The 21817-nt window shown below is 50.7% G+C and overlaps 3 protein-coding genes and 1 pseudogene across 3 annotated transcripts; 2 read left to right on the top strand and 2 right to left on the bottom strand.

Annotated features, from left to right (window-relative positions):
- Positions 1-5378: 5378 nt before the first annotated feature.
- Positions 5379-6585, bottom strand: SAPIO_CDS6110 (uncharacterized protein; the record flags this gene model as incomplete). The annotated part of the gene is made up of 3 exons (XM_016788295.1): positions 5379-5767; positions 5834-6337; positions 6471-6585. 3 exons carry the CDS (start codon positions 6583-6585, stop codon positions 5379-5381), a joined length of 1008 nt encoding a protein of 335 aa, XP_016642052.1.
- A 3460-nt stretch (positions 6586-10045) lies between these two features.
- On the top strand, positions 10046-11844 carry SAPIO_CDS6109 (uncharacterized protein; the record flags this gene model as incomplete). The annotated part of the gene is made up of 6 exons (XM_016788294.1): positions 10046-10154; positions 10452-10665; positions 10728-10824; positions 10882-10990; positions 11059-11355; positions 11573-11844. The coding sequence occupies 6 exons, from the start codon at positions 10046-10048 to the stop codon at positions 11842-11844; spliced, it is 1098 nt and encodes a 365-aa protein (XP_016642051.1).
- Positions 11845-14559: 2715 nt separating this feature from the next.
- Positions 14560-16395, top strand: SAPIO_CDS6108 (3',5'-cyclic-GMP phosphodiesterase; the record flags this gene model as incomplete). The annotated part of the gene is made up of 5 exons (XM_016788293.1): positions 14560-14610; positions 14800-15218; positions 15280-15358; positions 15423-15792; positions 15860-16395. The coding sequence occupies 5 exons, from the start codon at positions 14560-14562 to the stop codon at positions 16393-16395; spliced, it is 1455 nt and encodes a 484-aa protein (XP_016642050.1).
- A 563-nt stretch (positions 16396-16958) lies between these two features.
- Positions 16959-17903, bottom strand: SAPIO_CDS6107 (annotated as a pseudogene; the record flags this gene model as incomplete).
- Between the last annotated feature and the right edge of the window lie 3914 nt (positions 17904-21817).

Here is a 21817-nt window from a genome sequence, read left to right as displayed (position 1 = left end):
AGCCGACCCATGACACTGAAATCCGCGAAACGCTATCGGGAGTCATATCTTCATTTTCGTTCGTGGCGGCAGAGAGCCTTGGGGCTCCAGAGTTTTTTGCCTTTCGTGCTTTCGGCGTTAAAAACACGGGGTGTGGCATGACTCAATGAAAAACTGACCTTAGTCCGCGATATCTCCTTACCATCGTAGAAGCTATGTGTGACCGTTCTTGGAGTGTCTTCGTGTTGAAGAGAGCCGTAACCCTGCCCTGTAGAGGAACGAGTAGGCCATGTTCCTGCCTTGTTTGGAGTCAGATATGGCATTGCCCAATATCGACTTGCTTTGCCCCCACGGCTTTCCTGCCCAAACTGGATTCTATTCTTTGGGCTTTCCCTCTTCTGAGCTGGCAGACTCGAATGGGCAAGAATTCAAAACACTCTTTCCTCAATTCCGGAATGGGGAGGAGGTCCCCGAGCAGTAGGCACGAAGATCCTATCGTAATTTCCCCAAGAGCAATGTTTTGTTAATTAGTACGACTCTCTCTCTCATTAAGATAGTTTTATCACATTGGAACGTCCTTGTCGGGAACTCATCACACATAATACGACAGTGAACAATGAAGAGTCATAGCCCCAAGATCCACTTCTGCAACTGCTAGTGGAAGACACAGTCTACCACTGCCGAGGGTTCATGTAATCTATTCCCCTTTTACCAACGTAGCTAAGCCTTATTGGCACCTGCATTGTGCATCCGTAGAACGGACGCCTCCGATTGCGTCTGGGCGCGGATGGAAGTATACGTGCGTGGGCTAACGAGGAAGGCGAGTCTTCAGGGGCCAAGGGTACCAAACATCATGGCGGCCTGGGGGGGGGGGGGCTATTGTCAAGAATAATACTCTCAACTCCTTGCGTTCGCAATACCCGAGATATCCCACTCCTTTGGCTCGTTTTATCCATCCATCCCATCCCTCTCGTCCAAACCACAGTCCAAGCAGTAGTCCATGTGTTTTGAGATATGCGAGGCTTGGCGGAGTCATCCAGTCCATCCCAGACATCCCAGACATCCCAGACATCCCAGACGTTCTGGAGCCGAGTCCCTTCCACATTCTGCATAGTGAGTCTTCCGTTGTCGGTACCAACCCCTTACGGAGAAGGTCGCCGAGTATAATTCGGGACTGGAACGCTCGTATGACTCTTCACAAGCCTGAGTCCCTGTATTAGAAACAACTCCGAGTCCGACCTCCGCGAGTTACACTGGTTAGGGATGATTATGGAATAGATACGCTCGTCGTCTAAGAGCTAGAATATTAATAGTAGACTGCAGGAGATATCGGCTGAGCGAACGGGGAGGAGAGGGGCACAAGCATTACCAGGATCACTCATTATACCTGGCATATCAGGTCGGACTACTGACTTGAATGTGCCAAGGTTCATTGTTTGCAGTGGCAGTGACAAAAAAGTCTAGTAATGGGTTTGGGTAGAACTACGGAAGATCGAGTCTGCTGATGGATCCTCATGTTCCATCGCCCCTCCCCAAGGATATTCGAGGACATCAACTACTACATGAACCGGAAGAATCTCGGAAGACCCCTCATTGATTGCTTGGACTTGGATCGTGATGTTGAGGCATGTTCCTAGTAATAAAAGACATCAACTGATATTTATGCAGTACCAGATATACTCGGGATGTAGATTGCCCTTGACTACGTCCTACAACCACAGCTACAGAACGGATTGTAGGGAATACAGTCCACACCTTTGAAGCAGCCCGAACAGACCCAGTGGCATTTAGTTGCTCCGATGCCCCGATGCCCTCGTTAGTTGTCCACTTTGTCAGATTCTCTTAGGCCGCCGGCTACCAGCATTGTCGACTATAACTCAAACCTACAGCTTAGGCTTTCTCTCAAGTTATTACCATAGATTGATGTGAGAGTCCCCCGGAACTTGCAGATATTTGGCATTTCAGTTATGCAGACGGAGTCCCCCCCGTCTATAGATGACTCTATCAACTACGGGTACGGGTCGAGATCCTACACTGTGACAGATCAATTCATTAAGGAGCCGGGAGGAAGCGGGGCCGTCTCGGGACCGGAGAGCTCGGGGACGTGGGGGCGTAAGGGAGCGTAAGGGGGAAGGGATGTCCTACGGTGGACGAGGCAATTTGGTCTTCGTGTTCGTGTTCGTGGCGACTACATACGGTATCACAGGCGCATGGGGGATTGGTTTATATTGTTTATTTTCTCTTAATTAGCGCTGAGGACGGTCGAAGGATCAATTGAGTTGCCGACCGTCGGCTCAGAAGTACGAAGTAGTGTAAGTATGAGTCAATCCGGCGTATGGGTGTCTCGATGACACTTGGTCTCGGCGAAACAGGAGCGGACTTGGAGCGGTGAAAGGATTGATTGATCAATGACAGTTTGTATCAAATTATTAATAAGAACGCCACGGTTGGTTCTATTCGATGTCGTCCGCCCCTCCCCCCGACGACCCACGCGAGATGCGAGAGATGCGAGGATTGCTCCGTTGTTGGCATCGTTATTGTTAGCGGTGGACGCTGGAGCGACATCAATGACTGATGCTACGATGGATCGATCCCTTGCCTCCTTGTCCTGCCCTGTTCCAAAATAGAGATTGATACATCAAATGGCAAACAATTTTTGAGGCCAGCAGTGCAGCAGTGAATTGATACCTTCAAGCACTGCACAAAGTCTACTTGAACAAGTACGTAAGCTGAGCATCGAGTTCTCCCGTCGCGAATCAACTTTCTCAACTGGCGCCCCAAAACATCTTGGAAGGTTGAATTGATCCATCAAATATTACATTCAGCGCTAGGACAACTCGGGAATGGCGGATGAGCTTTCAACACTACCAAGTACAACTTCGCAGCAGGTGACTACGCGCTCTGTTCGCTCCACCTCCCTCCCCAGTCCAGCACCCTGCAAGCCGCAAGCCACAGGGTGCGTCTTGGGTGGTCCTGTCCCATCAGATCCTTTTGCCTGGTGCCCCCGCATCATTTTGAGGCTTCCGGACACGGAGGTGACACCCTCTCAGACTTCAGGTGCCCCTCAATCCTCCGTCGCCTCTTACGTCGTTTCGTTCATTTCGTTCACGGTGAGTCACGAGCCACGGCTGTGAAGTCGTGAATTTTGCAGAGATTAATTGAGAGGGCAGTGAGGGTAAATTAATCCTGTTTCTCACCCCTGGCAGGGAACTTTTTTTTCTCCATGTTCTTGTTCTTGTTCTTGTTCTTATCCTTATCTCCTAGCTGCATTAAGCTGTGGAGATTACTTGCAGAGACGGCGGCGGGGGGGATGAAAATAGGAACCGAGTTTAAGGATAACGATGACTCTTTTCTTGATATTTTTTTTTTCTTTCTTATCCCTGTCTCTTGAAGGTGAATGTTTGGTTTCTCAACCTGTACCTGTAGAGATTGCTTTTGAACACGTAGAAACACGGGATGGATTCTGGTATCAATCTCAGTGAAGCTAATTGACTGCAAATGCGTAATTCCAATCCAGGATGGTCTAGTCTAGGACTCTACTGAGGAGCAGACGTCACTCGTCACTCACCACTCGGATCGGACCGGCGTGCGTGTGAGTGAACGTGAGCAGGTGCGGGTGCGACGGCCAAGATATAAGAACCTCCGCATGTTCGTTGATGCCTTGCAGCCTGTTCAACTCAACTTCACACCACCACCATATAAAGCATTGGTTCTTACTTTTGAAGAGCATTTGCTTCTATCTGCATCTGCCACCCTCCTCCAAGTACCCTCTAATATTTCATTTCATCCTATCCCTTGCCAACACTACCAAGAACACTATCCGCCTCTACTCTGTGAGCATGCACGCCAGCTTCGTACGTTTACTCCTCGCGAACCACCCTCGCCCCCCCCGTCATAGATCATGCACCACCGCACCGGCATGAGCGTTGAAAATGCCCATTGGAATCTCCCTACCTCTACGCATACCAGTATTGCCGATATATACTTCGCTCCCCCGATAAACAGTCGATTTCCAAGTTCGTACTAACCAGCCATGAAGAAATTAAAATAGATCTAAAAGGAATCCCACCGCACACTCTTAACCACTTAACCTCACCCCATCATGGATGTCCACTGCCAATGTCGCTCCGTGAGCTTTCAAACGCCCACGCCGAAGCCTTTGGCATTGTACATATGTCACTGCTCTGCCTGTCGCAGGCAGACCGGCTCGGCGTTTGGGGCGAGCGCCATCTTTCCCAAGTTTACGCTTCCGGCGGATGAGAAGCTTGCTTGTTATGCGTGAGCATCTTTCCTCGTCCCGGTCCTCAATTTTCCAAGTGATGATGGTGTACTCCTACTTTGTGTGGATCTTGGAATCCCGGAGGTGTGAATCGATCCGTTCTACTGACACGGGCATCTAGGAGGCTGACATCCACCGGCGACAAGCTTCACTGGTAAGTTCAACTGAGCTCATTTTTTTCCTTTCTTACGAAAACCAAGCTATGAGAGGGGGTTAAAGAGAACAAAAAGAACACACAGCTGATGCTAGCTCCTACAGCTACTTCTGCAAAACATGTGGAACCCGCCTCATCCACGCGACACCGGTCCGTCTTCACCCGCCCCCAGTCTCACTCACACGAGTCTCCTTCCCTCTCTACCCCGTCAAATTAGTAGGAAAGCTCACCCCCCCTAACACAAACCAAACTCCCCAAAAAGCAGACTAAAAACGTCGTGTCGGTTAAAGCCGGTTGTATCGAAGGCATAGATTGGTCCACCGCCATCCACATCTGGACCAAATCCGCCATGGTGCCCATCCCCGAGGGCTGCGAGACTCACTCGGAAAACTCGTCCGGTAGCTCGTATTACGGCGATACGCAAGAGGTACTGGATCAACCCGGGGAGTTGACTGGGAGTGGTGAAGATCCGTGTGGGGAGTGAGAGTTGAGGAGAAGAGAAAAGAAAGAAAAAAAGCTGAGCTGATTTTTTTCGGGTGCATAGTTGTAGATTGGTTTTCTTTCTTGTTTCCCTTCGGTTAGAGGATACGTACGGTACTGGGGTGAAGAAAGGACTGACTCGAGGGAGTTGGGGATATAAAATTTGGTGGTAGAGGGACTTGTATAGTGGATTTTTTGGGGTACGCTCTATATAGTTGGTTTGTGGTTTTTCTTTCCGAGATCAAAATGCATAGGCACAATATTATCGATAATTTTACCCTTCTATCGTAAAATCTCCATCGTAATGACCGTTCGGGAACCATCTGCTGGGGGTGAGAAAATGTGAGGTGAGAGGTCATCAAAAGGGGGGGAAGAGCAGGTAAGTCATCTGAATATACGAAGCAGCTTGCTACAGTCTCTTTCATTAGACCCCTATGTGCCATGTCCACTACCATGTTATCCAACTTAAATCATATCCAAATGCCGTTAATTAGTCTCTCCCTCACCTCTAGCCGCCTCACCTGGACTCTTCAGTCCCCCTCTCCCCACCTCCGAATCCCTACTCGGATCAAAAACATACATAGGTAACTCCAAAAACACCGTCCTCTTCAGCCCAGCCGGCACATAAACGTACAAGAAAGGCGGAAAGGGGAAAAACGGACTGGTGCGGCGCAGGTAGTCTTCGTACTCGTCCCAGCCATGGTCCAGCTCGTACCGGCGTTTGGCGACGGGCCGCTCCGTGAGGGGCATTCCGGAGACGAAAAAGAGGAGGAAGGTGATGAAGAGGGGGCCTACTATGGAGGCGTAGAGGGCTGCTCGTGGGGAGGAGGGGAGGGTGCGAGAGATCACTGGTGAGACGGAGATTGTGTAGATGCCTGACACGTTGCGTTAGTATCTTATCTTCGTAAAGGCCACGGACAAAGAAGAAGAAAAAAACTTACCAAACTGGGCGAGGATGTCTCCGAAGTAGTTTGGATGCCTCGAATACTTCCATAGCCCCTTGTTGCAGACCTGCGCCGCCCCACCGCCATACTTCTTCCTGAACGCGTACTTCTGCACATCCGCCACGGCTTCCAAGGTGAACCCAATCACAAACATGAACAATCCAGGAATATCGGAAGCCATGCCAAACGATACAGCCCCGCCCGGACTCTTCTGCGGTATCACCACGGCGGGCGAGTTCCCTATGGTCACGGGCAACGAGACGACCCAGACCCAGAGCGCCTGGAAGATCCAGAAGGTGAGGAGGGGGAAGAACTTGCCTCGCATGTTGTCGAAGCGAGTGTCGTGGCCAGTGCGGAGGATGCGGTAGAAGAGGAAGATGGAGAGGCGGAGGGCCCAGATGGTCATGAGGATAGTGACGAGGATTTGGCGCGGGGTGGGGGACTGGGAGAGGGAGACGGTTGTGATGGCGAGGATGGCGAAGTTGGTGCCTCCCGCAAAGTCTGGGATATTGAGTTAGTTTTTGATGTCTCCTCAATCACGACGGGATGTGAGAGTGTATTAGCGCCGCCGGCTTCTACGCTGGGCGGGGACACAGGCAAATCTCAAGGAGAGAAAGGGGAAAAAAATGAGTACCTGTTAACAAGTCGAACTTGCAGGAGTAGGAGATGGTGAAGAAGATGAGCTGGTAGACGACGGTAATGATGGCCGTGAGACCAAGATAGAAATCGTCCAACACATGAACCACCATGATGGGCTATCTAGTGTTTGCAACCGAATATCTTTTTGGGCCGCGAAGAGAAGCTGATGATGAATTGAATGCGGTAGGTTAGATGTCTACTCGATGGATTAGCGTCGCGTCGCTACTGCTCCATCTATTGTCGTAAAACTATACCAGAAGAGGGGCATCACCAGTATCATCCTCTTTTGAATCTACTCTCTGATGCTCCGTATCAACGGTACGGACTGCCTACCAAACCGGGTGACGCCTCACAAAGGTTGTTTCTTCAAGCTACCAAACGGACGAGGCATGATTGTGTCAGGAGCAGGAAAAATTGCTCGAGAGGGGTTGGGTTGGGCCAGCCCGTTCCTTCATCCTTCACAGGGTGACACAAACAATCCAAAGGATTGAGGCGCGTTACAGATGTGGCGGGATCTGACACTTTGACGTTTTGCCGAGAAAAGGATCGACAAATCAATTAACAAACAAGGTCAGCAAAATGAGGGAGTTGTTCTCCTCAGGAAGAGGAATCAAAAAGAACAGTAATAGTTTCATGGAATACCAATGCTTATTTAGTAAACGAGTTACCAGATTCGACAGATGATCGGATGCAGTCGAAACGTGATGACAGATCAATTGGATTTGATGATGATGAATGAGGATGGATGGATGGAGTTGGGATTCGCTGATTGGTACGCGGGTGTAATAAACATTGGCAAAGAAGGCAAAAAAGATGCCCACACCTGGGATCGAACCAGGGACCTCATCATTTCACTAGCTCATACTAGTGATGCGCTCTACCACTGAGCTATACGGGCTTGTTGGCACTCATGTGCTTAGCGCAATATTTGAAGCTAGCGAGAAGGGCAGGGCGAGCAACATCAACGGCTATGGTTGGTATCAGGTAAAGTACGCCACCAATTCGCCAATGGCCGGTGATCCACAATTTGCTTCGCAAGCTCCATATTAGCGATAAGGTCGACGTGTGAGAACAAAGGGTAGAGAAAAAAAAAAAAAAAAAAAGTTCTCTCAATTTCCCTCTCCTATCCTTAATTCATCTTTCTTTCGTTGCGCGTGATGCATGCTCCTGTTAGTGCAGGGACAGGGGTATGAATTCAGTAAAACCTCCCAACCTGTATCCGCTCCCGATCGGCCGCTAAGATTCTGGGTAGCGTGCAACACTAGCAGCCGGAGTGGAACCCGGCCCGGACACCGTCAAGAATTGCTCGAATCAATTCATCAATCCATCTATAAGTGTATTCAAAGATAATCTCAGAGAGCAGACATGAGGATAAATATCGGGTCTATCCTGCCATCCCTAAAAAGGTGCGATGTCCCTTCCGTTCTACTACCATTTTAGACTACCCGCACCGAGGTACCTGTCGCCAGCCTTCATCCAAACCAACTCGTCAGTTGATCTGATAAAATAGTACCGAGCCTCGAGGGGGAACAAGAGAATTACTACATAAATGGCAATTCATGTCAAACGCAGGTGCAAGGATGGCATAAAGGGTCGACTTAGGGAAGTACATCGACTCCCGCCGTTGGAATTTCAAAGCCCAATCAGGCTCCAATCCACCCCCTCCCATTTTTCACTCTCAAGCCACGCAATTTCCTCGCGAGAAATAGGGTGGGAGGACACGACAGTGGTGCGCAGCCTCTCGAGACGATTTCTCACCGCTGCAACGGAGGCGATCTGGGCTTCCCTCGCCAGGAGGAAACCCACAGCAATTGGCGTCGGGATGAGAGGGATGAGGACCTGGAGACTTCGTGGAATGAAGCTCAAAAACCGTGTAACTTCACGTCTGGAAGACGCGACAATGTAGGTGAGGAATGCGGTAACGATCAAGGCGCTATTGAAACGAAGAGGGAAGAAGAAAAAAAGAATTCAAAGTTAGGAGTTGCTCTACGTGTTGAGGAGGTGGGAAGATCGGATCGGGGAAGAGGGAAGATAGACTCACATGGTACCGGTACGCACCCAGACAGTCTGTCGTCTTGAAAGCAGGAACTTTTCCAACCTGGACAGATCCGAATCAAGCTCCGAGAGGCAAGTTTGAATGGAGGACTGCGCTGTGCGCGTCCGCGCTAGAACAAGTTCATCGTCTTCCTCGAGACGACCCAGGGCGAACTCCTCGGGTTGCGGCGGATCGGAAGCTATCAAGATTCAGCGCATGCCAACAAAAATAATCATAATAGAAGGAAACAGGATTTCACCTACCTGTAGGGGCTGTGTTTGGGAAAAGCCCGCGAGAGGCAGCAAGCCATTGGTAACGCCTGTACTGTTGGAGGTAGGTCGCTGCGTGGGATTTCGTCACTCGAACACTATAAAAAGGAACTGATGGAGTCGATCGGAGGTGCTCTTGGAGCGGTGTCCGGTCGGTAGGGCCATCCATTACGTCTCTTTCTTTCCTTATTTATTTTTTTTTTCTTTTCGTTTTCGCTTGCTGAAAGGAAGCTTATAACTGTAAGAATTTCTCTCTGGAATGGGAACTCAATGAGATGTTGATTTTTGGAAAATGACACGAGGGGGCTGTAGGGGATCGTCGCCAGATATATTAGGCGTAAAGGAGCCAGGGTACCTTGGCACCCACTCTCCTTGGTATTGTTATGGGAATTGACCTATGAAGTAATGGAGGTCCCATGTACTTGTACATTTGTATGTACGAACAACACAGCCAGCCTGGTCCATCGCATTTTCATCCATCCGACATCCTCCTGTGAAACCATCCACGCAGCCTCCCTCCAATAGTTGCATGAGGCCGTCGCAGCGTTTTGGACGCCCAGCGCTCACAAGTAACAGCATCGTGTACTTCGTACTGACAAGCTAAAACAAATCCACGAGTTCATGGATGAAGTTGCGAATAATTATGCCACCCGAGGTTTGTCCCTGTGCCTGGTCACCGCATCCACGCAAGACAGGTCGATGACGCTCAGTTTTGACGGCTGGTGGCGTGTGACAAGTCAATTGGGCTGCAGAAGGCCGGTGGCATTGCTAAGCCAACATCTTTGATTGTACAAGTATGCGCTCGCCTTAAGCAACCGGGACCGACTTACTTGTGCTGGACTCAGGCTTCCTCTTGTTTCTTGTCCGGTTCGCGAACCGCGAAAGTAGCTTGTAACTGGAGGGATTTTGGGAGGGATGAGCTGGCAGGTTATGCCGATTGACAATGCAGAGTCACACAGCCCTAGCCTGGTGGCTTGAAGACTTGAAAACGAGGGGCACGAATCATCTTTCGCTGGCCAAGAGCTAGGGGATGTTGCGCCAGGCTCTTCGGCTGATGTGGTATGATGGAGGTAGGTCTGAAAGGGATCCCCCCTCCCCCTCTTCAATGTGCCTCTTACTGTACTTGCAGTCTTTCTGGATGTCTAACCATCGCTCCTCCTCCCATTCTTTTGGTTTCTTGTTCTTGCCTATGTATTTGCAACAACTGCTCTCGGTGGTCTAAGTTCCCCAAGCTTACTACTCTGGACGACTAGAACAACCGACGACATGACAACCGTGACCGAGCTCGATGTCTGGCATATCCAATGTATCAAGCCTCGATTAGAAACCGATGAAGATAGAAAGGAGTATGTCGACGACGTGAAACGCTTCATACGTGCGTTATGGAAATCAAGAAAAGCTAGCTCCGGGACAGACCAGGTTCCTCCACAGTTGGATGTTGCTGAAGCAGAAAACTGTACGATGACCTACCGGAACACATCAACGAACACGGTGCGGGTAAGGTCAAGGAAAGAAAAGAAATAAAATAAATACCTCCCTTTTTTTTTTGCTGCCCTTGAAACTAATCTTCGCACTCAAACCTCGAAATACATATAGTTGAGATTTAAACTGCCGGGAAAACTCCCAGAAAACGACCAGGATCGAGATGACCAAGAAGATACTTTTTGCTCAGCGGTCAGCTACTTCTGCTCAGCAATCTTCGATCTCAAGGCCCATGGCGAAGTTGAAGCCAAATTGGGTCTTATTACCAATCGTTCGCTCCTCGGTATTCGTCCTTTGAGCCCATGGTTCGAGTTCTACTGGACACAAGGCTTCCTCGACACATTCGTTCGGAAGAAAGTCCCCATCTTCAATGATATAGCAGGTGTAGGGTTTTTTACACCATGGTGAGCGAAAAGGACTCGAAAAGGTTTAGGCATGTAGACCAAATGGCTGACTTGGGAAACAGGGTGAGAGCCATATCGCTTCTCGCTGTGGCGGTGGGTGATAAGGGCGGTGCCGTCGAGGTCAGCAAAGCGATCTCCCTCGCAATCCGAAATAGCTTCGTGGGTACCACCGGAAGGATCGCAGGTATTCTCCAGCCTTACTGATGAAAATGGTAGAATTTCGAGACGAGGGAACCGGACGAGGAACTTCGAAGAACGGGCATTGACCGGTCAAAGGAGTACTTCCGCAAGGTGGAACAAATGTTAGGCTTTGTTCGCGCTGCTAGTCAGTGATAATTCCCAGCCCTCTCACTCATAAAACTTGGCAGGGACAACCATTTAAACGTTATCTAGGCCAAGCATGCGGAGTGCAACGCCAACTAAGGAAGTCCCGGTTGCCATCAGACGTTGAAATCAATCTCTTCAAGACTATCCTCGAGGTTCTTGAAATCGGCTTCGACGCGCTTACCGTCAACGGCGAGGTTTTCCAACAGTGGCAGGAGATTATTTCTAGCGCACAAAACAATTTGAAAACCTCTGGCGTCGCTACGGTAGGGAGCCTTGGCTTCGCGGTTTTTGGGATTGGGCAGGCGTGTGTTGGCGCTGCTTATAGTGGTGCTAGTGTTGCTGGTGCTGCTGGTGCCGCCCTGTGTTCGGCAGCAGTCTTGTGCCCCCTTGCATTATTCGTCTTTAGTGCTTGTATTTATACCGGGCACTACTTATTACATCAGGAGGCCAAAAAAAGTGCAGATGAATTTAAGATGAGTGAGTCTTGATCGCCAGCCTTTCCCTTTAACCTCCACCCCTCAGCCCTTATTTCCCCTTTGAAAACTTCCAAGTATTACTTACACTCTTCTTGCCTTCGCAGTGTCGGAAGACCTGGCTGGGCAATATCGCGCCATTCAGAGGCTCGCCCAGTGGCTAGTCATGTACTCCAACAAGCCAGTCTCCTCTGAGGAAGACCTAGCCTCCGAAGCCCAGGAAATGAAGGATTTACGAGCCCATCTTACTTCTCACGGCTTGGGACAGAACAGTTCGCTTGCCGACTACCAGGCTACGCTCGATAAGGAGCTTGAGGTCCTGTGCAAGAGTCTGAAAGAGATGAAGGAGAACCCATCGATGGAGCATCTTTTCACCTAATGTTCATCACATCAATGTCCTCATCGGGTGCATATTTGGGGCGAGATTTAAACAGCTTTACGTGTCTTATATAAATGATGTTGTCTCCTATTTTGCGTTTCACTCTGTTCTTGTCCATGATGCTGTATGAAGTCCAGGTCGTCAATGTGTTGTTGGCGCTATGGGGGTGCAGGACTTCGGCTCTTCGTTCAGATTTGGGGTTTCAAAGATCGAGGCCCCAAGTTAAGACGAGAAAGGCATTTAAAAAGTTGTATCAATGGAGAATTGGGGTGGTAATACTTTGTGCTTGATATCAATCTGTTGGGCGAGGCAGGTTGGTAAGGAGCTTTGGGCCGTGTAGACACGTGACGAATTTTGGGGGAATCAGAAAACGGCGTCTCAAACAAAAAATCCAGGATTGAACATTACATTTGAACTCACTAATTCCGAAGGAATCCACCACTCGGCCGAAGCTCAGTGATGCATCGCACCTTGGCAAAATGTCATCTCCGATCGCAATTGCGGGCGAGACCGAGACGAAGATATCAGTCGATTTCTACGGAAAGAAAACTGACTTCGAATCGAAGCCCTTCGAGTGGCTTGTCGGCAGCGTCTCTTCTTCGGCATGCCGAGCGGAGAATTTACCTTTCGACGGCCCGGGGATTTGCTGCCAAGGGGGATCGCGACTTTTGCTGGAGATTGGGGGGATTCCTTGGCCGCGGCCTCCGGGTCTCCTCTGCACTTCGTCCTGCTTCGGCGCGAAGAATCTATTGGTCCTTCTGTATTACTTTTTGTACAAGTACTCCGTAGTCACATCGCGATCTTGATTCGGAAGGCCCAAAAGTTGACCCTAATATGCAGCAGCATCTCCGAGGATTCTTGCCAGGGGAGAGAGTAACGAAGTGGAGTGCACACACAAGATGATCTTGATTGATACGAAGCAGAGTGGAGTCTGGACCCATCGAAGCAATGGAGCATGGAGCATGGTTATCAGAGGAAAGATGGTCCACCGCATTTGCCGATCAACGAACAATCCACCTCCTTGGCTTTCCCTCTTCTCTTGCAACAGGGAACCCGAGGCGAATCTCGATTCTTCACTGCGCAGTACCGAATTTATTCACCGTCACACTACTGAAGACGACGCGTACGAAGAATGCGTATACAAGTATCATGCATAGCGTTAGCGTAACAAAATCCCTGCTTCATAGAAATCGAAGCTCCAAAAGAAATCCTCCGTTTGGTCAAGCTTGTCTGGCATCTTGCCCTTGCATGATGCCCTCATTAAACGCACATAACTTCGACCACCAGGCCGCGACGATGAACTTTGTGCAGAGAATCCCAGCGTCGGCGCTTTTTATTGGTTGGCGAGCTCGGTTCTCTCGGAGGGGTCTCAAACAAGGTTTGTCTGGAGCACGTCTCAAAAAGCTCAAAACCCCTGTCCCGCTGTCTCGGCGTCGCGCCAAGCCTCCACACACATGAAGAGTCGACCCATGCAAGGTCCCACATCGTCCGTTCGAGCCTCAGCTTTGGCCAGGGGAGGAGTCGAAAAGTGGGAGGTTGTGAAGGTTTGAGTCCGTGGCTATTCTCAAACAAGCATGTCGCTTTTCCTCTTTTTGAATGGTCGAGTGCGAGCTGAGGAACTACGAAGTAAGTTTAGGAGAAGCAAGACATTCTCGCGTGGGTTTCCCTGACTAGTTTCGATTCGCCAATCGGGACTCGTTCTACGGCGAGCGGCCTGAGCTTGGCACGGCGCCTCGCCACATCTTGCCCGGTCCTTTCCATCGTCCGCTCCACGAAGCAAGAGTCCTTGATAATCGATCTACGAAGTCACCATCTGTCTCGTCTCGCATCGTCGGTCCACCCTCGCCTAGCATTGGAGATCTCCTGCCCCGTCGTCAGAACGGCACATACCCTAGACGAAACAATTGTCCAGGAACCCACCATGCCCACCGTTTTACCCTATACGGACTTTGTGCCGTCCCATCGACCTCTTCAAGCTCTCGTCCACCCTCGTAGTGTAGTAGCTCTGACTGCGTGGCATTGTCGCAGGGGATGCCCTTGAACCCACTTCCAATGGCCGGGCCCTTGTTCCCTTGTTCACGAACTTTCCCCCCCATCCCAACTCTCTCTCTTCCCCTTTTCGCTGTAGTACTGTAATGTCCCCCCGGGAATCACCTCCTGGTTCCAATGCATAGCCGTTGACGGCTTCGTTCTTTGAATAGCATCTTTGTTTCTTCTTTTCTTCTCATCTCTTCTTCTGTCATTTTCTTCTTCTAGATTAGCTCGTGGGAAACTCCTTTCCGATCAACCTTGGGATGCCGACCCGCTAACTCTTGTCATTCCTTTTTCTTTCTTTTTCTAACTTCCTTTCGACTCTTCTTCTTCTCCGAATCGATCGGTGTTCGCGATTTTCGATTTCGCCTCGATCATCTCTCTCTTTTTAATCTACCATAGAGAGATCGTTGTCCGATTTCCTTTCCGTCGAGGCCGATTTATTTCGTGACCCGTTCCGCTCATTTTCTAGTTTAATATTTTGTCTTTCGACACGAAGGGTTGATCCCGACTTATCGAACTATTTTTACACCTTAACTCTTATATATCCATACTTGCCATCCGACGGCTGGTTCTGTTGAGATCAGAGTACAACTTTTGTGTTTTTGGAAACCCAGGATCAATCCGCCAAAACGACTTCGTTGAGAGAAACTTCGGGGTTCGCTTGGCAAACTTTAGCTCAGGATGAGGCACAGCATTTGGTTCCTCGTCGTCGCCATTCTTTCGCTTGCGCAGGTAAGGTCGACCGATGTTGTTTCTCCGCATTCATCTGTTGTTGGGCTTAGGGGGAATGAGGAAACGGCATTGCGATGGGACCTGGACTTGGCCCTGGGAGGATCGTGAACTCATCTTGAAGGAGGACCGAGAGAGAAAACCAACCATGGACGACTCAAAGATGGAAAAGACTGACATGGGGAACTATAGGCTGCCGTCTTCGCGCGACCCCATCAAGATGTGGCACTGGCCAGGCGTCAGAATGGGCTCTTCGACTTGTTCAATAACCTCGGCGGCAACCGGGGGAACAACCAGAACAACGACGATAGCAGCAATGACGACGACATTGAAGACAATGAGGATGACGGCAGCAATGACGATAGCAACGACGATAACAACGTCGACGTGAACAATGGCAACAACTTGTTCAACCTTGGCAACTTGGGTAACCTGTTCAACTTCGGTAATAATAGGAACAACAACAACAACGACAACAACAATAACAACGATGATGAAGAGGATGATAGCAGCAGCAACAACCGCGCCGTCACCGAGACCGAAACGGAGACTGAGACCGTTACTGAAACCGAACGAGAAACCGAGACTGTCACCGCCGACGCCGAGGCTGCGTAAGTGATAGAGCATTGTGACACGTTGAGGTTGTAAGGAAGCTAATGAGGGGTCTATTAGAACCGTCACGGAATCCGTCACCGAGACTGAGACCCTCACTGTTACCATGATGATGACTGTCACCGGTCTTCCCGCTGCCGTAAGTTCCTCTACACGATCACATATCTTTTATGAATTTTCATTTTCAGCTAACTCGATTACAGGAGGGAGACGTTGACACTGTTAACAATGCCGCCTCCACCGATGGTGCCTCTTCCGTGGCTGATGCGACATCCGCTGTCGGTGACACTGTCGGTGACGTCTCTAGTGGCGTCGCTAGTGACGCCGCTGGTGCCGTCGAGACCCCCGCCGCAGACCTCGGAAACGCCGCTGGACAGAACAACCAAGGCAGCGTCGACACTCCAGTTGTTATTTCTACTGGAATCGGCATCGTCCTCGTCTCGCTGCCGGATACTCGCGGCCCCACGACTACGCTACCTAGGACCAACGTCGACGCGGCTCCCACGCCTCCACCTGCCGCGGCTGCTCCCGTCGTCAGCGACCCTGCTGCTAACATCGGTGCCGGATCGTCAGGTACGTATTTTTTTCCCCGAAGATTCTTCTCTTCGTTCAAATTTCATTTTGCTAATCAATATTACAGCGATTGATGCCTCTTCCGTCGCCGCCGTGGTTCCTCCCGTCGCTTCAGTAGCCCCGGTTGTTGACCCAGTGGCTTCAGTCGCTCCGGCCCCGGTCGTTGATCCCGCAGCCTCAGCAGTTGCTCCCGCTCCAATTGTCGACCCCGCCGCCTCAGTTGCGCCCGCGCCAATCGCTGATCCCGCCGCTTCAGTCGTCGCGCCTGTCCCTGTTGCGCCCGTTCCTTCGGCAGACCCTATCGCCGCCGTCCCGCCCGTCGCCTCCCCCGCGGTTCCCGATCCCGCCGCCACTGCTCCCGTACCCGTGACAGCCCCGTCTCCCGTCGTAGCACCTCCCGTTGCGGCACCTCCCGTGGCTGAGATCCCCGCGCCCCAGAATAACATCAACCTCGGCGGCCTTGACGGATCGAACAGCGTAGGCGCCGCTGATCCCGCTGCACCCGCTGCTACTCCCGATGCGTCTCCCGTCGCTGCACCCGCCCAGCTCGATCTTAGCGGTCTCGACCTCAATAACGTCGTTGACCTTGGCAATCTTGGCTAGATGACGGGGGGGCGTGTGTGTGAAGGGAAGGGGGAGTGCTTGACGCACTTGACACGTATAATACCAAAAAGGCAAGGGTCCCTGGGGAATGGGAAGGATTTTTCTGTTTTTGGCGATTGGACGTTTGGAAAGGACTTCGGGTGTTGCGTGTATTACCTGTGCAGGAGAAAATAGACAGGTATGCTATTTCAATGGAAGATCTGGTGTCAATGAGATATTCTCTCTTGAGTGCGGTGAAGTATGTTTTGGCCGGGTTTCTCTTCTTTTCCTGGATATTTTCTCTTCTGTTACGCCGGTTCGTTTCTTATTGTTTCTTTTCTTCCGCCCTTTTTCTTGGATACGAATGTAAATCACTTTTTTTCCCCTTTTGATTCTTGTAGACAGAGACCAGTGTGAGAGGGATGATTCCCAGCACCAAATTTCCCAACTTTTCTGTGGCGAGTTGTATAGATTTTTTGAGCATACCACGTCTATCTATTGTATGGGTATCAAGTATATATGTAGTCCCGACCCGAGTGTGAAAAAAAAGAGCCCGAAAACAAGTACTGAAAAAGAAGTACGACCTATTTTGGCTTTTGACCTCCTTTCCACTTCTTCCCCGGCCGGTTTCCCTCACCGCCGGGGCTATCCTGCACATTCTTCCTCTTCTGGCCCTTTTTGTTCTTTCCCGCCGCGTTAGATTGAGAGCCAGTCGCAGCTTGGCCGTTCTTCTTCCCATCGGCACCATCCTTCTCCTTCTCCTTCTCAGGCGGCGCAGGAACAGCCTTCACAATCTCCACAACCCCCCTATACCCAACTCTCTTAATCCCCTCATTCACCACAATCCCCCTCGGCCCTGCCCCCATGGCCTCCACGCCCCTTTCGCACGCCAACCCCCAAACGCTCAACAAATTCACCACATCCATGGGCGCCCTAAGATCCCCGGCCCTCGCGGCCCCGCTCGAAACAACCAACCCTTTGCCCCTCGTAGCACGCACGAGGCTCATGACGTTGCCGATGAAGTTGGCCCTGGCCCTAGAGTCGGGGGCCGCGAGGAGCTGGGCGTAGGAGATTTCGAAGCGGACGCCGCGGGAGACGGCGACGGCGCATGTTTTGGGGCGGAGGTGGAAGGGGAGACGTTGGGAGAGGTCGAGGGATATGAGGGGGATGTCGGTGATGGATTGGCAGGCTGCCGTGAAGGATTTTTCGGTCGTTGGGCGGAGGGCGAGGAGGTGGTAGTGCGGGGTTAGGGAGAGGAGACGGTGGTTTTGGGAGGGTTCGGAGAGGATGATGGTTGCGCGGTGGAGGACGGTGGGGAGGGTTGTCGTCGTTGATGTGGATTTGGAGGATGTTTGGTCGTTTGTGGAGGGTAGTTGTGGGAGGGGGTTTTTGATTTGAGAGGGAATTGGGGTGGAGATTATGTGGTTGAGGGCGACGGTTTTGTAGCCGAGCTGGGAGGAGTGGGAGAGGAGGCGCTCGAGGTCTTGGGAGGTGGTCGAGGGCGACCAGGAGATGTTGAGGTCGAACATGTTTGGTGGAGGGTGTTTTGTTGCTTGAGTCGATTCGAGGGGATCTACCCCTGTCTAATTGCTATGAAAGGACTCGATCGAGGTGTCGAGGGCCTTCTCGAGTTGGGCAACTCGAGGCGCAAGGTGGTGATGAGGGGCGTCGAAGCCGGGGTGGTGGGGGATGATGACCCGACGCGATGATATGGATAACGGGCGTTTTCGAGGACGAATTGGATCGTGGCGAGGATTGGAATCGTTGACAAAGGCAGAGAGGGCGATATAAGTCACAAGCGCGTGGAGACTCCGGTGATTAATGGCATCTAGCGCTGTCTCCCGCAGCTCGAGGTCGACTTTTAAACTTTTGGATATAGATCGAGAATTATTTTGCTACAGGTCCCACCAAGCGAAGCCCTTGGCTCGGCGCAATGTGACATTGCTCGGATTGATAGAGCTTGGGCGCTGAGTCATCAAGCACCGTCAAATGTAGCTAGATGCGAGTTCAATTCGATGCTGGGCGCTCAGCTCTGGCCCGCCTGCTCACAGAGCCTGACCCAGCCAATCCGTTAACACTTTCACAGGTACACAGGTACACAGGTATAGCTAGGAGCGAAATCGGTGTCCTCTGCGTCAACTCCAAAACCATGTTTCAGACGCACAGACCACCTTATACAGTACCTTATCTCAGAACGGCTATTTGTTTCCCCGAATCCCGAAACCTGAAATCTGGGATCGATAGTTCCAATTAGGCAGCAAGGCGGAAACCTGTCCGCGTTTTCCATTTTCGACTTCGCACCATCAGACCACCATCACAATGGTGCCAAACCTCACACTCTCTATTCACGATCTAGTTGACCAATCACTCATGGCGATCCGCCTCCGTACTACGTATTGCTTAGCTGGTGCAGAGACACTAGGTTCAAGGTAGCAGTGATTGTTTTCCAACGACGATGACTGATTCCCCTGTTTTACGTGACTTTACACCTGTCTAATTTATTCCACGTGACTATAAAGGGGCGGAATGATTGGCTCGCTGGCTACACAGGGACCAAGCCGCAAGCGGCTTGCCTAAGGGAGACTTCTAGGAACAAAGGGCGGGGTCGTCAAGGCTGAGTCCACCTTCGATTTCTTATTAAACTTCACTTGTCGTCCTGTTATTTGCAACCTCTTTCCGACTTTCGATCCCTGCTAAGTTAACTGTTTCGTTAATGATGGAACTGGGTACCCTAGAACAAAACAACAGCTCGTTGGGGTCTCTGTTGTCTTCTTTTGAGACGCATCTCCGAATCCACGACCATGGTACCACAAGATGTATTCCTATACATCCAACTTTAGATGCAAAGGGCCCCCAGACTTCTACGTACCGCCAAGGTCACCATATTCCTTGGTACCGCGTTATATCGGAAGACTCACCTGCTCCTAGACCTTGCGGCGATTTATATCCGAGGTATTGGCCGTTCGAGGATTACCCATGCATAAAGCTTATCAAAAGCCTCCTCAAGATTCACTGTGACGGGACATACAGGGACACGCCTTTTATATCCTTCACGCCGGACTTGCTGAGGGCGTTTAACCGGGCGATATATCTGGAGACGAATAAGAAGAAGAAGAACATCCACATTATAGTTATCGACCCCTGCAAATTGCCTGAGGGAAGATGGATCAACTGCAAGCAGTTACGGACCCATGTCTGCCTGGGGACCGATAATAAGGCTGATAATATGTTCAGGAGCGAGTACCTAGTCTTTGGGTGCGTCCCAGCCGCTTCGATAGAAGCGATGTGGTCTTGGGATCACCTTAAGGGGAGTACAATAGTCGATATCTTCCCGTGGATGCAGTCGGGCAGATTCAGGAGGCTTGAACAACTCAGGGATGAGATTAAAAAGGCGACTAAGCACCATAGTGACGACATGGCGTCCCGCGTCACAGACGACATCATTTCGGTACTTTCGGAGCTATGGAATTTCGAAGGCCAGATACCCATCAAGGGCGTTTGGTGGATGGCTGTGGCCATGCTTGGCTGGTGGTACGGGCATGTCGATTCCGACGATGTCACACAACTGCCTGAATTACTTAGAGAAAAAAAACTAGAATTAGTGTATAAGGGGCTTATTGGGGACGGGGACTTTGATAGATGGAAAGCCGATATGGAAGCGGAAGACCAGAGCGCATTTCAAGATTGGAAAGCACCCTTGCCCGGAGACCCTGCCGAATTCTTGCGGAAAATGGGGGCGTGGGGCTGTCTCTTCTTGTGTTGCAATGCTTGCAACGAAAAAAAGAGAACAAACAGTGAAATTGAGGAGGATCGGAAAAGTTGCGAACGTGACAAGTTAGTTTTGCATGATCGAGAATAGTTGGAGCAGAAGCTGGTTGGAATGAAAAGCTATATAGGTCGTTCGAGGTCTGCCTGTAGTATTTCAGGTCATGTCTTGTAGAGAATATGGAAAACCAAAGTCGCACTAGTGAGCCTTGTCGGCATTTTTCTTGGGAGGATAGCGGTTGTGGTGTGGCCGCGTTCCGCTTCCAAGGTTTGGGAAGGGAACTGACGTGAGAGAGGATTCCTCGGGGTCAGCTGCGGTTGACAGATGAAGCGAGACACATAGCGAGTCCGTGAAACCCTTGGCGGGAGGTAAGGGGGACGAGATGTACAGCTCCACGTGACGGGTTTGCAACATCCGCGTAGATGCTAGACCGGCTCCCTCTAGGACTACGGGGCGAGGGCCACCAACATCGACGGCCAGGTCCCAGTGCTTGCGAACCCTACAGCCTATACGTACAGTTATCGCGATGCAAGTCGCTGGATGGTACCGTGCTCCTGTCAAAGGCGCGGCAGCGTGACTTCGTGGGCAAGTGACGTCGCCGCCATTGACACCCCCAAGGTTCAAAGATGATACGTCACGTGTCACAGCGAATTTTCTTCCTAAGCCATGGGTCAAGCACCAACGAGGTACATGGTTTTGTCTCTGTGTAAACCCCATACTGTGTATCAGTAGGCGTATACTTGGAAGTACCTGCGATTCTCGCCATTTTCACCATTTTTACAAGGTAGCTCTAAGTAGTACTGGTCCGTGCTTAGAATTTTTCAAAGAGTGTAAACCGGAAACCGATTTCGCTCCTACCTGTACTTCGTACTGCGACGCATATTTAGCGAGGATCACTCCTTCATCCAAGTATAATCTCGATTCTCTCAACCGTATCTGCGTAGATTATGTCTGCCCGATTAGCTTTATCGTCAATCAATCGACTTCATGGTCGGCTTTCTGGGAGAGAAATCTCTCGGGTCTCTACTAATGCATACACTAGGCACCAATGCGACGTTTTCAAGCTTTCTTCCTTCCAGGCTGGAGCCCAAAATATCGTCTTGGCACTTCTAATCATGCCGCCTCGCCAGCGCTGCGCCACCCCCAGTCAGGTCATTGTGTCATTCTGCTCGTACTCCGTACTTCGTACCAAGTAGTTTCGAATCGAGTCCGGGGATTGATGCTGACGTTGACAATGAGCTAGTCCATTGAATCGCTCCAGTGCTTTAAATGTAGGCAACGTCATCGAACAGATCCTGATAGATCGATCAACATTGATCAATCCCAATCATCTCTGCCATTGTCGACTTGGAGCGCCGCTTGACCTGAACGCCACCCACCTTCGCTCAATATCTTTGGAACGGGGCGTTGATCTCCATAAAACTACTTCCATTCCTCGACACACTTCGTAGATCCCCAACATTCCACATCCAAAGTGTCCAACAGAGAGCGGCTAAGACGAAAGGACAATCACAATCTCCCAAATACCCGCGAATACTGCCAAAAGACTCAAAAAGAGTCAAAGCTCGTTCCTCCCATTCCTCTCGGTGCAACCACACAGAAGCTCCGAGCCCGTTCTCAACGGGAATTTGGAAACTGCCCATTTTTAGCGGAACAGGCACAAATCGCAACGGGACC

This window comes from Scedosporium apiospermum (genome assembly GCF_000732125.1).
Source record: "Scedosporium apiospermum strain IHEM 14462 chromosome Unknown SEQ_SAPIO_0100, whole genome shotgun sequence".
NCBI lineage: Eukaryota > Fungi > Ascomycota > Sordariomycetes > Microascales > Microascaceae > Scedosporium > Scedosporium apiospermum.
This window is presented reverse-complemented; position numbering and strand designations above follow the sequence as displayed.